The sequence below is a fragment of the Ochotona princeps genome, chromosome 1 (genome assembly GCF_030435755.1).
Source record: "Ochotona princeps isolate mOchPri1 chromosome 1, mOchPri1.hap1, whole genome shotgun sequence".
Lineage (NCBI taxonomy): Eukaryota > Metazoa > Chordata > Mammalia > Lagomorpha > Ochotonidae > Ochotona > Ochotona princeps.
In genome coordinates this window covers 7,915,145-7,933,106 of record NC_080832.1, presented here as the reverse complement: position 1 = coordinate 7,933,106, position 17,962 = coordinate 7,915,145, and the positions used below count along the sequence as shown (strand labels likewise).

General features: G+C 57.7%; 1 protein-coding gene across 2 annotated transcripts in view; it reads left to right on the top strand.

Moving 5' to 3' along the window:
* Positions 1-944: 944 nt before the first annotated feature.
* The window catches only part of SYNJ2 (synaptojanin 2), an 83,612-nt gene continuing 66,594 nt past the window's right edge, over positions 945-17,962 (top strand). For both annotated transcript variants that reach the window (XM_058661379.1, XM_058661332.1), the window contains exon 1: positions 945-1,290. In XM_058661379.1, coding sequence (XP_058517362.1) covers positions 1,164-1,290 — 127 coding nt within the window. In that variant the 5' untranslated portion in view covers positions 945-1,163. The remainder of the gene's footprint in view (positions 1,291-17,962) is intronic.

Genomic DNA, 17,962 nt, shown 5'->3' with positions numbered 1-17,962 from the left:
GGAGCTGGATGGGAGGGGGGCTACCAGGAAATGAAGCAGCATCTGTATGGGATCCCAGCGCATTCAAGGCAAGGACTTCAGCCGTTAGGCTACCGCGCTGGGCCCAGGAAAACTTTTTTTTATAAGATTTTTTAATTTGAAAGGTAGAGTTAGGAGAGAGAGAGCTTCCATCCCCTGGCTCACTCCCCGATGGCCAGAACTGCCAGAGCTGGGAAGGATCGAAGCCTGGAGTCAGGAGCTTCTTCCAGGTTTCCCATGTGGATACCCGGGCCCAAGGACTGGGTCATCCTCTACTGCTTTCCCAGACCTTAGACAGGCAGCCGGATGGGAAGTGGAGCAGCCAGTACTGGCGGCTTCAGCATGCCAGCCACAGAGCAGGTGGAACGTTGGTGCCAGGGCTGCGTCTCACAAGGCCCTGGGGGGCACCCTTGAAGGTGCCCCGAGCCAGGATGTCCGCCTGGCCTTGGGGCCCAGTCCGTCAGAGAAGCCGCAGAGACCCGGGGCCCGACCCACAACTCTGCTCCTCAGGGTAGACGGGGCTGGGAGCGAGGAGCGTCCAGATGTTCGGGGGTGGGGAGGCGGCAGGCTGCGGGCCCTACTTCCCGCTTCGCCGCGGGCGCCGAGCTCTGTGCGACCCTGACTCGGCCGGAGGACAACATCCCACCGGACCCTAAGGCCTGCCTCGCGGGCAGAGGCCGGTAGAGTCGCGGGGCGTCCGGCGCGGGCCCACTCCCAGCTTCAGCAGGCGCTGTTCCCGCCCGGCCCCGGGGCGGGAAGACGCCGGCCCCGGATGGGGTCGGGGGTCCCTGGAGCAGCCGCGGGCTCCGGGCTGCCCATATAAGGCTGCGGGCAGCCGGGAACGTCCGGCCCGTGCAGGCCTCGCGGCGGGCGCCTCCTCCGCGCCGAGGAATGCGTGGCATCTCCCGGGCCGCGCCGCTGGCCGCCCGCGACCCCTCCCCGGCCGCCGGCCCCGGGCTGCGGGGCCCGAAGGCCGGCCGCGCGCGCCGCCTGGCCGCTGGGGGGAGCGCGGCGCCCTGGGGAGAAGCCCTCACCTGGTCGGGGCGGCGCGGGAGCAGCCGGGGAGGAGCCCGGCCCGCGGCGGCGGCGGAGGCGCAACGTCCTGCAAGTTGCGGGCTGAGCGCGCCCAGCCCCGGCCGGCGCCCATGGCCCTGAGCAAGGGGCTGCGGCTGCTCGGGCGGCTGGAGAGCACGGGGGACCCTAGCGTCCTGCTGGAGGCGCGCGGGCGCGACGACGCCCTGCTCTTCGAGGCCGGCACGGTGGCCACGCTGGGTGAGTGAGAGCGGCGCGGGGACCACGCTGGGGCGCGGCTTCTTGGGAGGGAGGACGCGGCGCCAGGGCGCGGGAGAGCTCCCCTAATGCTTCTGGTGACCTCGCCCGGGCCTCCCCGGTCCGCGCGCCCGCTCGCCCGGCCCGGGGTTAGGTCCCGCCGCGGTCCGGCAGGCGCTCGTTCGGGGCACCTTCCTGGCCACCTACAGGAGGGACTTGGGACTCTGCTGCCTGGCGCGGTTTCTTGCGCACCTGTTGATGAAAGCAGGGACTCCCCTGGGCGCGCATTGGCGGGCGTCACGCCCCGAGGGGACGTGGACCAACGAGCCGGAGAGGCCGTCGTGGGCACCGAACGTCAGAAGCCTGGGTCCTGGCTCTGGACTCTGCCTTTACGCCGGATGTGCGGCGATGCCACGGCGCAGGGTTGCGCTGAGCCGCCTAAGTCAGTGTCTCATTTGCGTCTTTATTTACTTCGCTGCTAGTCCCTTTTTACAGATGTGTAAAAGGAGGCCCAGCCTTCTCTGTTCTTGTGGCTCACTCTCTCGGGAGGCCCGCCTCGGAGGCAGGAGGAGTGTTTGCATTTGACAGCCGGGTCCTGCTGTCTCCGGTCCTGTTTGCAGGTTTCTGTGCAGTGAGTCGGGCTGAGGCTCTGGGTCCTGGAAGGACTGGCTCCTCTCCACTTCGCGCTCCTTGCTTGGGGGCACACCCAGGGATCTGACTGCTGTTGGTTGAGTCCTTTGGCATGGCAACAATGTCTCCAGTAAAAGTGGGGGGTGGGGATTAAGTTAGTATCAGAGGATTCCAATTTGTGTAACTCCTTGGAAAGTCTAAATTTGTTCGTCTGGCGTGGCCTTAAAACGGCCGAAGTTTCCACCCCCTGGTAGCCGGCAGCCTCTTAGCACGTTAGTTAGGACAGGGAGATGGCTTACAGGGCTCGGTGCGATGGCTTCATCCAGACGATCCAACCATCTCCGGGGTGCCAGACGCAAGCACACTGGGGCTTCTTTCCAGCTGTTTGGAACTAAGACTTCACTTTTTCAGAAGTGGAGATTTTAAACTGATGAATGGAAGCAATAAAAGGCATACCTTCCGTTAGGAAATGGAGCGTGGGCGGAGATGCTTCAGCAGAACAATGCCCAGAAGGGATTGGCCTGTCCTTCGCTCCAGCGCTGGCCCGTGGGGCGCCGCTTTACCCAGCATTTGTCTTTTGTACACCTCGGGCTGTATTTTTTTTCCTTCCGTAAGTGAAACTAATTTTTAAAAAGCAGCTTGTGACATTTGATGGCATTGCTGGCCTGGAGAAGGAAGCTCAGAGAGATTAGCAATGTCCTAATTTTGAGAAAATGTCCCTATTGTAGTGTTGGTGGATAGAATGGCTTTGAACCTGAGATTCCTGTCCCTGTGTCCCTAAAGGTTAGCCCCGCTGCCTTTCGTGGCAAGGTTAAGAATGCCTTTGTGGGCCAGCGGCATGGCCTAGAGGCTAAAGTACTCCCTTGAACGCCCCGATCCCATATGGGCACCGGTTCTAATCCCGGCAGCTCCACTTCCCATCCAGCTCCCTGCTTGTGGCCTGGGAAAGCAGTCGAGGACGGCCCAATGCATTGGGACACTGCACCCATGTGGGAGACCCGGAAGAGGTTCCAGGTTCCCGGCTTCAGACCGGCGCGCACGGGCTGTTGCGCTCACTTGGGGAGTGAATCATCTGATGGAAGATCTTCCTCTCTGTCTCTCCTCCTCTCTGTATATCTGGCTGTAATAAAAAATAAATAAATCTTTAAAAAAAAAGAATGCCTTTGTGGTTTAAAAGAAGGGCACAGACTCTGTTGCAGAAATCATGACCTTTCACCTCTCACTCTTTCTGCTACCGGTTGGAGGGTCTTCCTGGGAGAGGATTGGGGTGAGGCGGGAGGCTGAGGTGTGTGCACTGTGAGCTCCAGGTCAGCAAGATACTCAAAAAGCACCTCTCCCCAGAAGGGCTCAGCTGTTTGTGCTTTCTGGCCAAGTGTGGAGATCTTCAGGCTCTTGAACTAGGTTGTGGTTTAAGGAAAAACTGGTGATACGTGATTGGTTGGGATTCTCCACTCTTTTAAGATTGTTTCCATCTGCTGGTTCACTCCCCACATGGCTGGGCCAGGTCAAAAGCCAGGAGCCAAGAACTGCATCCTGGTCCCTCCCACCGCGGAAGGGCTGAGTCCTGCCTTCCACTGCCTTCCCAGGTGCGTTGGTGGGAAGTTGGATGGAAGCCAAGTAGCCAGGACTGCGGTTGGCATCGCGGTGTTGGAGCCAACAGCTTAACCCTCTGCACAGTAGGACAAGCTCTCCTGTCCCTCCTGGTGAACCCACAGGTGGCCCCCACCTGCTGCCAGCAGGAGGATTGTTCCAAAGGCCTGCTTTCAGAAACAGAGAAGATGCCCATTCTGCACCTGTAAAAAAGGTGTTTCTGGAAAGTCTCCTTGGAAGCGTCAGTCAGTTGGTGTGCAGGCTGCTGCTGTGCAGGTGCCAAGGCGTAGCTGGTGGCAGCTTCCCTTGCCCAGGATCCGGGATTGGCACCGAAGCCCGCAGACAGTCCATGTTTGTTGTAGACCAGTTGCGGGGAAACGCGGCACGTTGCGTCTGTTTGCCGAGTGGGCACCAGGGCTCCAAAGTTCATCCTTCTCCAAACAGCCCCCAGGTCGGGTGTCCCTGCCTTAGCCCTGGGGAGCGTGTTGGGGGCGGGGAACTTTTTCTGGCTGTGGATCTGGTAGCAGGGGTGGGGGTTTGGATGGAAGGCTGAGAGAGTTAGTTGAGCTAATTAGTGAGTGACCCTAAATTACCTTAACTTCTGGCAGGAAGCTACCCAGCTCTTGTGTGGCCTGGGGCCTGCGTGCCAGCTTGCTTTGCATCGGGTCATAATGGCTTCAGAGTCTAGTAAGGCTTGGTCTGCGTCACCCACAGCCTTGGTCACTTTCTCCAGCTTTGTAGCCGGATGCGATTGGTGCTTAAAGTCTGACCCGATCTGGAGCACATAAGAGAACCTGGGAAATGGTGTTTTATGAATGTCCCTGAGAAAGGTGGATTGCATGGGTGGGGCCAGGTGACACTACCAGACTCCTGATTTGGGGGACCGCTGGGCGTGGGTGCCCTTCTAGCGGTAGGGTTGCTCGCACAGTGTTTCCACAAATGCAAACTGGTTTAGGGCAGCATCTCCTGTTATTTTTGCAATTCACCGATGAGATCTGTTTTACATCTTGCCAGTGCTCAACCCAGGCAGGGGTGGGGCAGGGGCAGGGATGGGAGGGATTGGACACAGCTATGGGGTTACCTGCAGCCCCTGGAGGTGCGTGAGAAGCCAGGGTGGCAGGGGTGGAGGATGGTAGTGGAAGGAGAGACACTGGGCCAGGTTCTACACGCCCCTCCCACTGCACCGTCCCACCCCTGCTGATGTCATTCCAGTCACGCCCTTCTTCCACTTAGCTGTGTGGGTTCCTTAAACTGCATGTGGGACAATAGAATTATGCCTTATTAGCACTTGGCTAGCTTGATGAAAAAGAAATTTTAAAGATTTATTGGAAAGTCAGATATACAGAGAAAAGGAGAGACAGAGAAGATCTTCCGCCTGCTGGTTCACTCCCCAAGTGGCCACAACGGCTGGAACTGAGCAACCTGAAGCCAGGAGCCAGGAACCTCCTCTGGGGCTCCCACGCGGGTGCAGGGTCCCAAGGATGGGAAGCATAGCCACCAAGATTAGAACCGGCACCCATATGGGATCCTGGCGCATGCAAGGTGAGGACTTTAGCCTCTAGGCTACCGCGTTGGGCCATAGCTTGATGAACATTTTTAAAAATTTATTTGTTACTTGAAAGACTTACAGAGAGAAAGAGACAAGAAAAAGTCTTACATTTGCTGGTTCACTCCCCAGTTAGGGAGTGACTAGCTGGACCCATCTGAAGCTGGAAGCCAGGAGCTTCTTCCAAGTCTCTCTGCTTTCCCAGGCCACAAGCAGGGAGCTGGAGTGGAGATGGAACAGCCGGGACTTGAACAGGCACTCTTACGAGATGCTAGACACCACAGGTGGAGGATTAGTTTATTAGACCGTGATACCAGTCCAATCCCAGACATAGAAGGGGCAGAGCTCCGGTACTACTTATGGCCACAGGCACTAGGATGTATTTCCTGGGGGTGGGGAGGGCCTGCTCTGAGCTCCTGCTTCTAGAGCCTTCTTTGAGTGCTCTGTCTCCCATGCAGTTTTTTTCTTTTTTTTTTTTAAAAGATTTATTTATTTTTATTACAAAGTCTGATATACAGAGAGGAGGAGAGACAGAGAGGAAGATCCTCCATCCGATGATTCACTCCCCAAGTGAACGCTATGGCCGGTGCTGTGCTGATCAGGAGCCAGGAACTTCCTCCAGGTCTCCCACATGGGTGCAGGGTCCCAAGGCTTTGGGTCGTCCTCGACTGCCCTCCCAGTCCATAGCAGGGAGCTGGATGGGAAGTGGAGCTGCCGGGATTAGAACTGGTGCCCATATGGGAACCAGGGGCGTTCAAGGCGAGGACTTTAGCCCCTAGGCCACCATGCCGGCCCTCCCATGCAGTTTCCATGGCTTGTCCCCTTAGGCCTTGCTACCTGAGCTCGGGGAGGATGGTCTGATCTCTTACTGCTTGACTTCTCCGTTAAGCCCTGAATAATCCGACCCAAGTTCAGACACCGGAAAGATATTAATAATGAGGTCGGAGTCCCCCAGTGCTTCTCAGGGACTCCGTGGGATGGAGTGGGGCTGGGCGGGCACCCAGGACAGAGCTGAAGGGCGGATGTGTCCACCTGTGAGGTCAAGTACCAAACAGCCCTGGTCAAGGCCTTGCCTGCTGCTCAGGACCCACTGGGAAGCGGCTTGGGGAGCTACTTGAGGCAGCCTAGGGGACCATGGCCTGCTGCCCTGTGGGCTTGTTCTGGGGGAGGGGATCTGGCTGGGGCTCTGCCAGGTGCTCAGACAGAGCTGTGCTTGGTACCTGCCGCTGTGCCCATGCCTGCTGCTGGGCCAGGGCCCCAGCCAGGGGCTCTGTGAGAGAAGATAGGCCCTGTGGGGCTCCTTGTTCATGTGCGGAACTGGCCAGGTGCCGCCTGCTCCTAACGTCCCCAAGTATCCAGAACAATGCAAGGTGGGAGAATAGCTGTGTGTCAGGCCATCCTGGAGTGGGCGCAATTCCTGCAGGTGTGGGTGGAGGTGACCACAGAAGCCACATCTAGCATGACACGGCCTCTGATGTCCTGTGGCTCAAGCCCAGGGAGGGGACATGGGGGTGCCCAGGGTCACATTGGACGCTCCCCTTCTTCTGTGTGGATGGAGGAGGAGTGGGGCGAGGCAGGGGTTTCACAGCTGATGCTCAGACCCGGCCAATCCCAAGATTGGAAGAACGGAAAGCACAGGATCCCATGCCGTTGTTGCCTGCCTGTTGGGCAGTGCAGGGTCTGGGGCCTGGCTGACCTGTTCCTGTGGATGCGGGTGGTATCGGGGAGGCAGTCGACCGGGGCTGGGCACCTGTGCTGATGGAGTGTGGTCATGGTGGAGAGCTGGGGGCCCGCAGGTAAGAGCTGAGGCTGTCGGGAACCGTGCCTGGTTGCCGGGCTGTAGCCAAGTTGCAGCAGGAGGCTCTTCCCGCTGGCTCACAGCTCCCTCTGGCTCCGCACACTGGCTGGAGACCCCAGCGCCCGAGTCACCTTTCTACTCTGCTACCTCTGATTGGCTCTGAGGATTTCCCTTTCTCTGTGATGATTGGTGCAAGTTGTCTTGACTCAGAAAAATGCAGATAACTTTCTTGCCTCTCCTCAGGCCTGGTTCCAGAAGGTTCCTATGACACTGCCAGCAAACCCATCACGTGCCTCCCCCACCTCCTTGTAGGAGGCAGCAGAGAGCTTGGGTGGGTTTGGGAGGCAAGACACGAAGACCCCCAGCTGACAGCTCTGGCTCTTTCCTGTCCCCCACCTGCAGCCTTCCTACCATCTGTGGTCACACCAGAGAGGGCCCATGGTGCCCGGCCAGGCAAAGCTTTGTGTCAAGGTCAGGGTCCCCCTAGGGAACCTTGCAGGTGATGCTGGTGCAGGGAGCAGGTAGCCAGCATCTGGTCCCAGCCTGGAGACAGGTAACCTGAATCTGGCCCTAGCTCCTTGTGCTGCTCCTGGCCTTGCTGGGGAAAAGTTAGTGTTAGCCTCCCCGCCGCCCCCGTCACCAGCCTCAGAAACAAACAGGTGACAGCCATGTTAGCTTCTCCACTCCGTGGGTATTCAGCTACAACAACAAGGGGGTTAAGCAGAAAGATCCATCCCTTCCTCAGCTCCCTGGAAACCCCAGTCTTGGCAGGAGCTGTTTGGCAAGGTCAAAAACCTCAGATGGCTTTGGGGTCTGAGCCAAATCCGGAACTCGGAGGCTGTACATTTTTTATTGGGTGCGTATGAATTAATGACAGCGCATGAGGTCATCTTGCCGTGATGCTGCCGCTTTCCGGTAACCAGCAAAAAGACACTTCCGAGCAGTGTCAGCGGAGCAGATGTTCAGCCAGGTATGCTCGGCTGTGTTAAGTCCATGACAACTGTCACTCAAGGCCATCATTCTGAGCCTGTCAGTCTGCGTGCACTGCGAAGTGTCCCGCGGCCTGCCTCACGCAGGAGGGAGCTCCGGGGCTCTCGGAGTGCGTGCTCTTTCCTGTGGGTTGGGTGTGTGTCCTGTGAGCTGAGCTGCGTCACGGTCCGTGATGTGTGCTTGTTGCATGCTGGAGTCGTCAGATCAGTAGGTCTGGGGGCAGGGAGGCCTGCTGGGCCCTAGGGCAGGGAGGGGTTCCCAGCACACCCTCACCCCTGTGTGGCCCCCAGCTCTGTATGTAAGGGTGATATTCGCTATCAGTACTGGCGGACCGTGGGGATTATTGACTTTTGTTTAAAGAGTATGGATGAAGAAGAGGATGGTGGGAAATTGGGGCTGGAAATGACACTGCCCAGCACTGGGTTCGAGCCACATTTTCTGGACCACCACAGCTAGCACCACACTCCCACGTGACACCTCACTGTCTCCAGCCCAGACCCTTGGGGGACCACCCGCCTCCCCTTCCAGGCAGACCCTAGAAAGAGGGGTGTTGAGGTCATGAGGTCGGAGAGACTGTGTGGGGTGGCAGCTGATTCCTGCAGAAGCAGTGGAGTGTGGCTGTTCCTGCTGAGCTTTGGTGTGTATGAGCAGCGGGAGGGGTGACCGCCACGAAGGTGTACAGCACCACGAAGGCCCTGATGGCGCGACCACGGGACAAGTCCCGGCTGCCGGTCAGGTGGTCAAGCTCCAGGAACTCCTGGGCAGGGAGAAGCACGCCCCCTCCACCTCACTGTTGCCCACCTGCCTACCCTTCTGGGTTCACGCAGAGGTACCCACCCCACCTGTGGTGGCCGACTACCCTGGAGAACAGGAACCTCTCTAACCTGGGCAGTGGGGGTGATATTTCTCATCCCGCTGTGGAAGAGGCATTTGTCACTGCTCCCACAGCACAAGAACAAATTCCAGAGGTCACGCACGAGGAAATAGGGCGTGTCATGCTATACCACCCTGGAGGAGTGGCGAGTCTGTGTCCTGCTGGCTTTCTGGTTCATGGCTGCTTAAAATTTTTACAAAGATTTATTTATTTATATAAGGCAGATTTACAGAGAGAGAGAGAGAGAGTCTTTCATTCACTGGATAATTCCCCTAATGATGTAGCTGGAGCTAAGCTGATCTGAAGCCAGAAGCTTCCTCTGGGTGTCTCACGTGGGTGCAAGAGTCCAAGGACTGAGCATCCAGGATTTGAACTGGTGCCCATATGGGATGAACCAGTACTGCAAGGTGGAGGATTAGCCTGTTGAGCCACAACCAGCCCCTTCGCTTCGAATTTTGCTTTCAGGGAGGAAATGGATGGGGTGTTGCCCTGGAGGAGTGGCCTCTAGAGAGGCCAGTCTCACCCTGGCTGGAACTGTCTGGACGGTCCCCCACTGCCAGGTTTCTCCCCTCCCAAATGCTCTCCCTTGCGGTAGGTGTAACAGAAAGGCTGTAACTCGAAGTCCATGAGCCAGAGCCTGCGGGATCGTGGGGGCAGTGATCTCATCCAGCGCTGGTTTGGCGTTCTCCAAACGATAGATGAACCTGTACCTGTTGTGTGTTGGCGCATGTGCCCGGGCTGGCAGGACAGATGGTGCTAATCCCTGCTTCTGATAAACCTCACTGGAGTGGACTGCATCCATAAAGTGAGTTTAACATCAACAAATCAGTAAGCTGGAATATAGCATCACTGATCAGTAAGGGATGTCGCAGGAAGGAAATTCCGCTCCTGTCAGCTTTACACAGCCCTGCCAACATGGGCAGGTCACAGAGGTGTTGAGGTGGGCACCCCGACCCAGGACAGCTGTCGGTTCTTCTCCAGTCTGTATGTAAATGCAAAGGAAGCCCAATTGAGGACCTTGCAGGCTCCATGGAAAACACAACAGGTGAGTTTTATTCAAAAACTCAAGGAGGTTTCCTGGATAATAACATGATGACGCAAGTGAAGATTCCACATCCAGCCTCAGACAGGTCTCAGTCACAACGCAGGTGCACTACAACGACTGTACGGTCTCAGCCTGTGGAGGAGTGGGTTGGGCTGCCACTTGAGACGCGCGCTGCCTGCAGCCCCAGCCCCGTGCTGGGCCCACGTCCTGCTGCTCTGCTTCGGACCCAGCTTTTTGCTAATGCGCCCGGAAGGCAGCAGATGATGGTTCAAGTACTTGAGTCCCTGGCTGCTGTCTGGGAGACCCCGGAGGAGCTTCCGACTCCTGGTTTTGGCATCTAGGGAGTAAACCAGTAGAGTTTTTGTTTTTTTTCTCCCTCCTATCCTCATCCTTCTCTGTGTGTGTCTGTCTGCCTTTTAAATAATTTTTTTAAAGAATTTTTTTTTTTTTAATTTGAAAGGCAGAGTTGCAGAGAACAGAGAGGGAGAGAGAGAGAAGGCGCCTATGAGAGACCTATCTTCAGTCTGCTGCTCTACTCCCCAGAGTCCACAGCAGCCAGAACTGGGCGAAGCCAGGAGCTTCTTCCAGGTCTCCCTGGATGGCACAAACCCTTGAGCCTTCCTCCGTTGCTTTTCCAGGCACATTAGTAGGGAGTTGGATTGGAAGCAGAGCTGCCAGGGCTCTGAACTCACACCCACATGGGATGCCAGCGCTGCAGGTGGAGGTTTGGCTGGCTACACCGTAACTCTGACTCCCAAAATACTTTTTTAAGTTTTGATTTTTTGAAATTTTTAATTTCTTGATTTTTAATAAAGAGTTTATTTATTTTTATTGGAAAGTCACATTTACAGGGAGAAGAAGATGCGGAGAGGAAGATCTTCTGTCCGCTGATTGACTCTCTAAGTGGCCGCAACAGCCGGAGCTGAGCCAATCTGAAGCCAGGAGCCAGAAGTCTTCCTGATCTCCCATGTGGGTGCAGGGTCCCAAGGCTTTGGGCCGTCCTCGACTGATTTCCCAGGCCACAAGCAGGGAGCTGGAAGGAAAGTGGAGCAGCTGGGATATGATCTGGCGCTTACATGGGATCCTGGCTTATGCAAGCCAAGGATTTAGCCACTAGGCTACCCTGCCAGGCCCCACCAAATATGTTTTAAAAACAATACCTTTGGACTAGATGAATAAGGTGTACATGAGACGTACAAGAATTTTATGTTCAGACTTGACTGACATCCCCAAGATGGCTTCATATGTGTAAGATGATCCCGACGGTGCTGGCTGCCAGTGTCTGGGCTACGGGATGCCCAAGCTGGACCTGGGCGAGACCTGACCTGGAACTAGGGCCCTGGCAGGTGTCATTCATGTGAGCGTTTAGCCTAGAGGTCAAGAGCCTAGAGGGAACCAGCGGATGGGAGATCTCCCTTCCTCTCTCCTCTATGTAAAATCTGCCTTGCTTTTTTTTTTTTTTTTGAAGATCTATGTATTTTTATTACAAAGTCAGGTGTACAGAGAGGAGGAGAGACAGAGAGGAACATCTTCCATCTGATGAGTCACTCCCCAAGTGACCACAACGGCCGGTGCTGCGCCAGTCTGAAGCCGGGAACTTGGAAATTCCCCTGGGTCTCCCACGCGGGTGCAGGGTCCCAAAGCCTTGGGCCGTCCTCGACTGCTTTCCCAGGCCACAAGCAGGGAGCTGGATGGGAAGTGGAGCTGCCGGGATTAGAACCGGCGTCCATATGAGATCCTGGCGATTTCAAGGCGAGGACTTTAGCCACTAGGCCATGACGCTGGGCCCCAAAATCTGCCTTTCAAATAAAAATAAATAGATCTTAAAAAATAAGAAGGCCCGTAAGGATAGAGGTGACCTAACAGACAGCGGATGCAACACCTGTTGCCAAGTCTAAGCAAATCAATGGAACGGAGGCCTACCGGGGCTCGTGGGATGGGAGTCAGCTTCCCCCGGAAGTGGGCCTTTCTCGCCATGGGCGCAGGCGAGGGCATTGTCCCTGCTGTAGGTCACTGGGCTCTTCCCGATTCAGCTGTCTTCAGAGAAGGCTGGCCCAGGAGTCCCCTGTGCCTGCTGAGGATGCCAGCTGCTCTGCACCCAGGGCATGGGGTGGTCCGGGCTGCAGATCATGTGAGGCACAGCTGGGGGCGCAGTCCAGATGTGTCTCCTCCCCTCCACCCCTGTGCCCCCCGGAGCGAGGAGCTGCTGTGAGGACACTCCACAGGAGTGGTTGAGACGCTGCGTGGGGCAGCCCCATTCTGTGGTGAAGTGGCTGGTTCTGCTTCCTGCTCACGCACACCCTCGGTGTACAATAAGGTGATGGCTCCTGCTGCCTGTGTAGACCTGGATGGAGCTCCCAGCTGCCGACTTTGGCCTTGGCCCAGCACCAGCTGTTAGAGGCAGGTGGAGCATGAACCAGTGGGTGGGCAATCTTGGTCTCTTTCTGTCTTTCCCTGCTTTCAAACAAATCCATAGCAGTAAGAGCACCACTGAAGTAAAACCCCACATGCAGAGATCACACCAGGGACCCCCGAGCCTGGGAGCAGCTGCACCCTGGGACCCCTGCGCAGCATCTCCCCAGACAATGCTTCAAGCTGATCGATTTGAGCCCACAAAAGTGAGAAATGCCACCCCATCCAGAGACACCCCAGCAGCAGGAAGTTCTGCACTCTCTTTTCAACCTGTTCATAAAAAAGGGCGGAAAAGCGAGGGACCCTCAGGGTCATGATGAAGGAGTTGGGGCAGCACAATGCCTGGCTCCAGTGCTGCTCTCCAACAGCAGGGCACAATGGCCTTAACAGTGGTGCCAGTGTAGCTGGTACTGCCTGGCACAGCCGTCTGTGTGTGATGGGCGCTGGGTGGACAAAGGCCGAGCCTGCCTTCTGCTGGCCTGTCACTCCTGAAGGTGTCCCACAGTGCTTGCTGCTCAGTTGCCCTCCCTCCCCCAGCCCCATCCTTTTCTCATGAGACAGGAGCCCCAGGGCCTGTCCCACAGGCTGCCGGACAAGCCTGGTTCATTCAGATGTGTCCCCTGTGCCTTGAGGTACACACTCATTTAGGGGCTGGGACCATCTGCGCAGGTGCCTGGGGGGTGGGTGTGAGTCACACCTGGGGAGTGGCAGGAGACAGTAAGGGGGCTGCTGTGCAATGCACAGAGGATGGGGCCGCCCAAAAAGGCCAGGGGGAGGGGCTGTAGCATGACTCCAGCCCCTCCTCACTCCATAGCTGCCCCCCCAGGCGGCCTGCATGGGTGTCAGGAGCAGGTCATGGGGTCATTCTGCAAAGGCATGCTTCCCTGGGGAGGGATCCTACAGCTGAGGAAGTTCACAGGCAGGTGACAGGGGTGGGGACCCTGTGTGTCCTGGGTGGAGTGTGGCCCATTTGCCTGGCTCAGCCCTGGCAGGGCGCCTTTAGCTTTGTTCGTAGCAGAGCCTCACCCTGGATTCCCAGGTGGGATAGAGGGAGGATGAATCAGTCCATCTTCCCCAGCCTCTTCCTGGAGTACCTCCTCCACTCACGCTCACTGCCTCCTGTAGGGGCGGTGCAGGTGGGGGTGGCCGTGCTTGTCCCTTGCGTGACTTCAGGCTAGGGCTCACCTACAAACACCCTCCTCTTCCCAGCCACACCTCTGTTTTTTGCGGGGCTGAGCTTTGGCCCACTGGGACTCAACCCTGGGACTCCACCCTAGGTGAGAGGACGCCCAGAGGTGGCCCCACCCAATCTGCTGGCCTCTTACCCAGTGGAGTCTATCCTTCACTCTCCCTTTGCATGCTGGACTTGGTCCTTGCTGACCGAGCCAGCGAGCTAGCGTGACATTGTCCCAGGCTCGCTGACACCCCCAGTGCTCCTGATGCCATCAAATCTACCTGCTCCAGGGGCCGGAGCCCTCTAATCCCACCCCATCCCGCTGGCTCACTGCTCTCACACTGCCCACGCCGCTGTCTCCACCTGCTCTCTCCTGGTCCTAGTGGACAAAGCCCCCCGACAGCCCAGCTTGTGTGGCCAGTGGGGTCTGATCCCTGATCATCGGTGTGGTTACCTGCACTGAGTCAGATGTCTCTTCCAGTCTCGGGAGGAGGAGCCTGCAGCCCCTCCTCCTCCTCTTCCCCACCCATGGCCTGGCTCCCAGGGTTACCGAGCAAAGCTCCAGCTGCCTAGGTCTGCACTGTGTGGGCACTGTCCTGGCTCCGTCACAGCGGGAGGCCTCCTTGCTCGTCCCCTGTCCATGGGGTCCCCTCTGGTTCACCCTGTAAGACCCATCCACAGTCATGTCCACCTTCAGACTGGCCCTCTACCCCCTCTCGTCCTGACTCTGCTTCCCATCACAGTAAAGGGACAAGGGCCCCTTCTGCTTCCTCTCCCCTTCCCACCTTGCAGGGACCCCCATCCGGCGACACCAGCAGGCTCATACTTGCTGCCCCGCCCTGCTGGTCGCAGTCCCTTCTGACTCCCTGCTTTCCCGCAGCATCCTGAACAGCGCCCAGCACCAGGAGGCCTCTGGAAGCTCTGCTGGGCAGTGCAGTTGAAGCATGCAAGGGAACACAACTGCACATTCCCTCTGCTTCTCCCTGGTGTCAGGAGGTGTCTGGAGTGCACACGCAATGGGTGTGTGTGTGTGTGTGAGAGAGAGACAGCATGCACCTGTGTGGAAACATGGAGGAGGCACAGGCTCCCTTGTGCAAGCGGGACAAGGTGGGAAGGAGTGGGAGAAGTGAGCACAGAACCGGCCAAGGCAGGAAGCAGCAGAGCTGCCAGCTGCCAGGCCTGTGCACCTGTTGTGGCCCTGGGAGCATGCAGAGGAGTCTGTTGGGTGGCGGAGGGGTCTGTTGGGTGGCGGGGAAGTCTGTTGGGCGGCGGAGGAGTCTGTTGGGCGGCGGGGGAGTCTGTTGGGTGGCAGGGGAGTCTGTTGGGTGGCAGGGGAGTCTGTTGGGAGGGGGACTCTGCTGAGTGGCGGAGGGGTCTGCTGGGTGGCGGGGGAGTCTGCTGGGTGGCGGGGGAGTCTGTTGGGTGGCGGGGGAGTCTGTTGGGTGGCGGAGGGGTCTGTTGGGTGGCAGGGGAGTCTGTTGGGTGGCGGACAACAGGGGAGTCTTGGGTGGGGAGGGGTCTGTTGGGCGGGGGGGAGTCTGTTGGGCTTCGGGGGAGTCTTTTGGATGGTGGAGCGATGATGTCAGGGTGGGGGCAGTGGGGAATGCAGGACTAGAGTGAGACAGGGAAGCGGTGCCGCTGTGACTTGCTGCTGCACGGTGCTCCCAGGGTCTAAACTGAGTGCCCACATGTTCATGGAGGAAGGGTTGTGCTTGAGTGAAAGTGGGAGGGTCAGCAGGTGCCCTGGCCCCACCCTTGGCACAAATGGCCATTGGTTGAACCACCCAGCTGTGCCAGTTGTTTGTGCATGTGTGTGTGTTTTAAGATTTATTTTTATTTGGAGGGCAGAGTTACAGAGAGGGTGAAATCGTCCACTCTCTGGTTCACTCACCCAGGGTGGGGCTGATCTGAAGCCAGGAGCCAGGAGTTTACTCCCGGTCTCCATGTGAGTACAAAGGCCGAGCACTTGGGCCATTTTCCTCTGTTCCCAGGTGCACTGTAAGGGAGCTGGATCGGAAGTGGAGCGGCCAGGTTCACACTGGTACCACTGGCAGAGGCTTAGCCTACTATCCCATAGCGCTGGTCCCTGTGCTCGATTTAAGGTGCAAGTTGAATTCTTAGATTTCTCCTTTGAGAGGAATAAAGAGGCTAAACTACAAAGATTCATGGCCAGTCCTGCCCTTCAGGCCCCCAGCTCTGGCCTTGTCCCAGCTGCCAGCTCCTGTCAGCTCCCTGGCTTGGCATAGGCCTGGGGAGATCCAGCGAACCCCAGGCATGGGGCCGTGGCCTCAGTCTACTCTGCTTCGGTTTTGCTTCCTGGGTGCATCCATTGCCCTGAGGGCTTTTGTGTGCCTTGGTGTTTTGGTGAAGGAGAGAAACAGCCGGAAGGCAGTAACATTTCCTTGTTGTGGCCATCCGTTCGGCTTTGGGCACCAAACAAATGTTTTGATTTGTGCTTTGCTTAGCAACAGTGCGCAGCCACTCTGCCCTGGGGAAGCCCCTGCCTTTTTTTTTTTTTTGCAACTCTGCCTCTGACCCATCTAGGGGCCCAGCAGGCAGCTGGGCCAAACTGAGTTCCCAAGAGAAACCTTGACCTTGGTCTGTCCAAGTCTGTCCTCCTGAGACCCTGAAACACTAGAAGATGGGTTAGTGTTGGTCCCAAGAACGCAGCCACGGGTGATCCCTCCAGCCTGGACTAACTTACAGTCCTGGGCTACGGGCAGGTCTCCATGGGTCACGTGACTATGGAAATTGTGATGCAAGACCAGGAGTCCGTGCGCTGTCCGCCACTGAGCTGGCCGGGTCTGGATCTGCACCAGGGCAGACACCAGCTGCAGAGCAGGGGGAGTGGCTGCTGCCTCCGCCCACCCTGCCCCAGCCCCTTTCTTAGGGGGCGTGGCCGCCGTGTGGCTCTGTTTCTTCCACCCTCCCCTGGACCTAGATATCTAAGGACAGGCCCATCTCCCAGCCGCTGTCCACGTGGCCCTCTCTGTACTGATTTTAGTTCATGGTGGTTTCTCTCAGTCCCAAGAGCTTTTGCATTCTGGGCCGGTTAACCACTAGCCATACTGTTGAGTGACAAAGCCGACGTCTCCCAGGTTACCAGGAGCAGGACTGGATGGTCAGCCCGTGCAGCAGGAGCCCCCATCCCTGCAGGTCTGTGGCCCCTGCCCTCCTGGGCACGTGGTCGGCTTCTGGGTGAGGCCTGCTGCTTCCTGACTCATTTGGTCTCCAGTTGATGGCCTTGGTCTCCTGCTGGGACCTCCTCCCTGAGGCATACATGCGCCTGTCCGTCCCAGGTCTGTTCAGAAATCCCAGTGTTTAGTCACCCACTCCTCGTCATCTATCCCTGGACCCTGGGCCGTGCTGCGGTTGTGACCCTCTGGGCGTGGCCTTGACGTGCCTGCCCCGGCCTGCATCTTCTCTGTCTGCCCTGGTGACGGGCCCTGCCTTATGTCCCCTGTCCCTTGTCCCCTGTCCCCACTGGTCTCCCACATTGGACAAAACCTTGACCTTGGTTCATTCCCACTCCAATCCTGGGCCTGCTGTAGGCCGCTGGAAGTTTCTGGATGTGTCTTGCTGCCATTGGATGGGTCTGGTGGTCGACTAGAGATCCCCCAAAGTCAGATGGGCTGTGCTGTGTGTTTTCTTCACTTCTCGGATGGGGGTGTTGTGTCATGCCCCCACCCCACCCCCACCCCCAGCCCCGCTCTAGCCCTGCTCCTGGCTGATGATGCTTCTAGCACATGTTCAACAGGGCACCGTGTTCCCTAGCACTGTACCCCCACCCATGGGACCTGCCCTGCCCGTGACACTGGGCTGCTGTGGCGAAGGCTGCTGCCGCCCCCCGCATGCCCCCCAACAGTCGTGTTCCCTGTGCTTGGTCACGTCCCTGCTGCAGAGCCCTTGGCTCTTCCTGCCAACGTGGGAGTTTGGTGCTGGTGTCCTTCCCCCAACTTAGAGAAAACTTTTCCTCCTGCTCCCCCTCCCTCTCCCATGGCCTCCTTGTTTCCCTGCCCCCTAGTATGAACACACATGTGTGCACACAAGGAGGAGTCACATGCACACAGAACACGGCTCACAAGGCTACACAGGGAAGTGGCCACACACATGCATGCACAGCACTCAGGTGCATGGGTACACGCGTACAGATGCCTGCACGTATGCACAGTGTACACGTGAGCATCTGGCTGTGCTGCGAGTGCACACACGTGTGCAAGTCCCCAGAGAGTCATCTGCATGCTATGTCCCTGTGCCCTCCGCGTGACTGGACTGCCCCTCCAGGTGGCCACAGTCTCACTTGTCCTCCTGACTTCACACCACTGGGTCCTCTGACACTTCTCATCCACGTCCTTGGCCTTGAAATGCCCCTACTGGGAGCCCTGTGCTCAGGCCTGTCTGCTGGGGACCTCAGCCATCTCTCCAGCTGGATCCAGCCGTGCCCAGCTCCCTGCTGCTGCTGCATGATCATGCATCTGTGCCTTGCTGCCCGTGGAGCCTATTGTGTCTTCCACCTTCACCATCATGCGAGTGCTGCTCATCCCTTCAGCTGCTCAGTGGCCTGAGAGAGAGAGGGAGAGAGAGAGAGAGAGACAGACAGACAGACAGACAGAGAG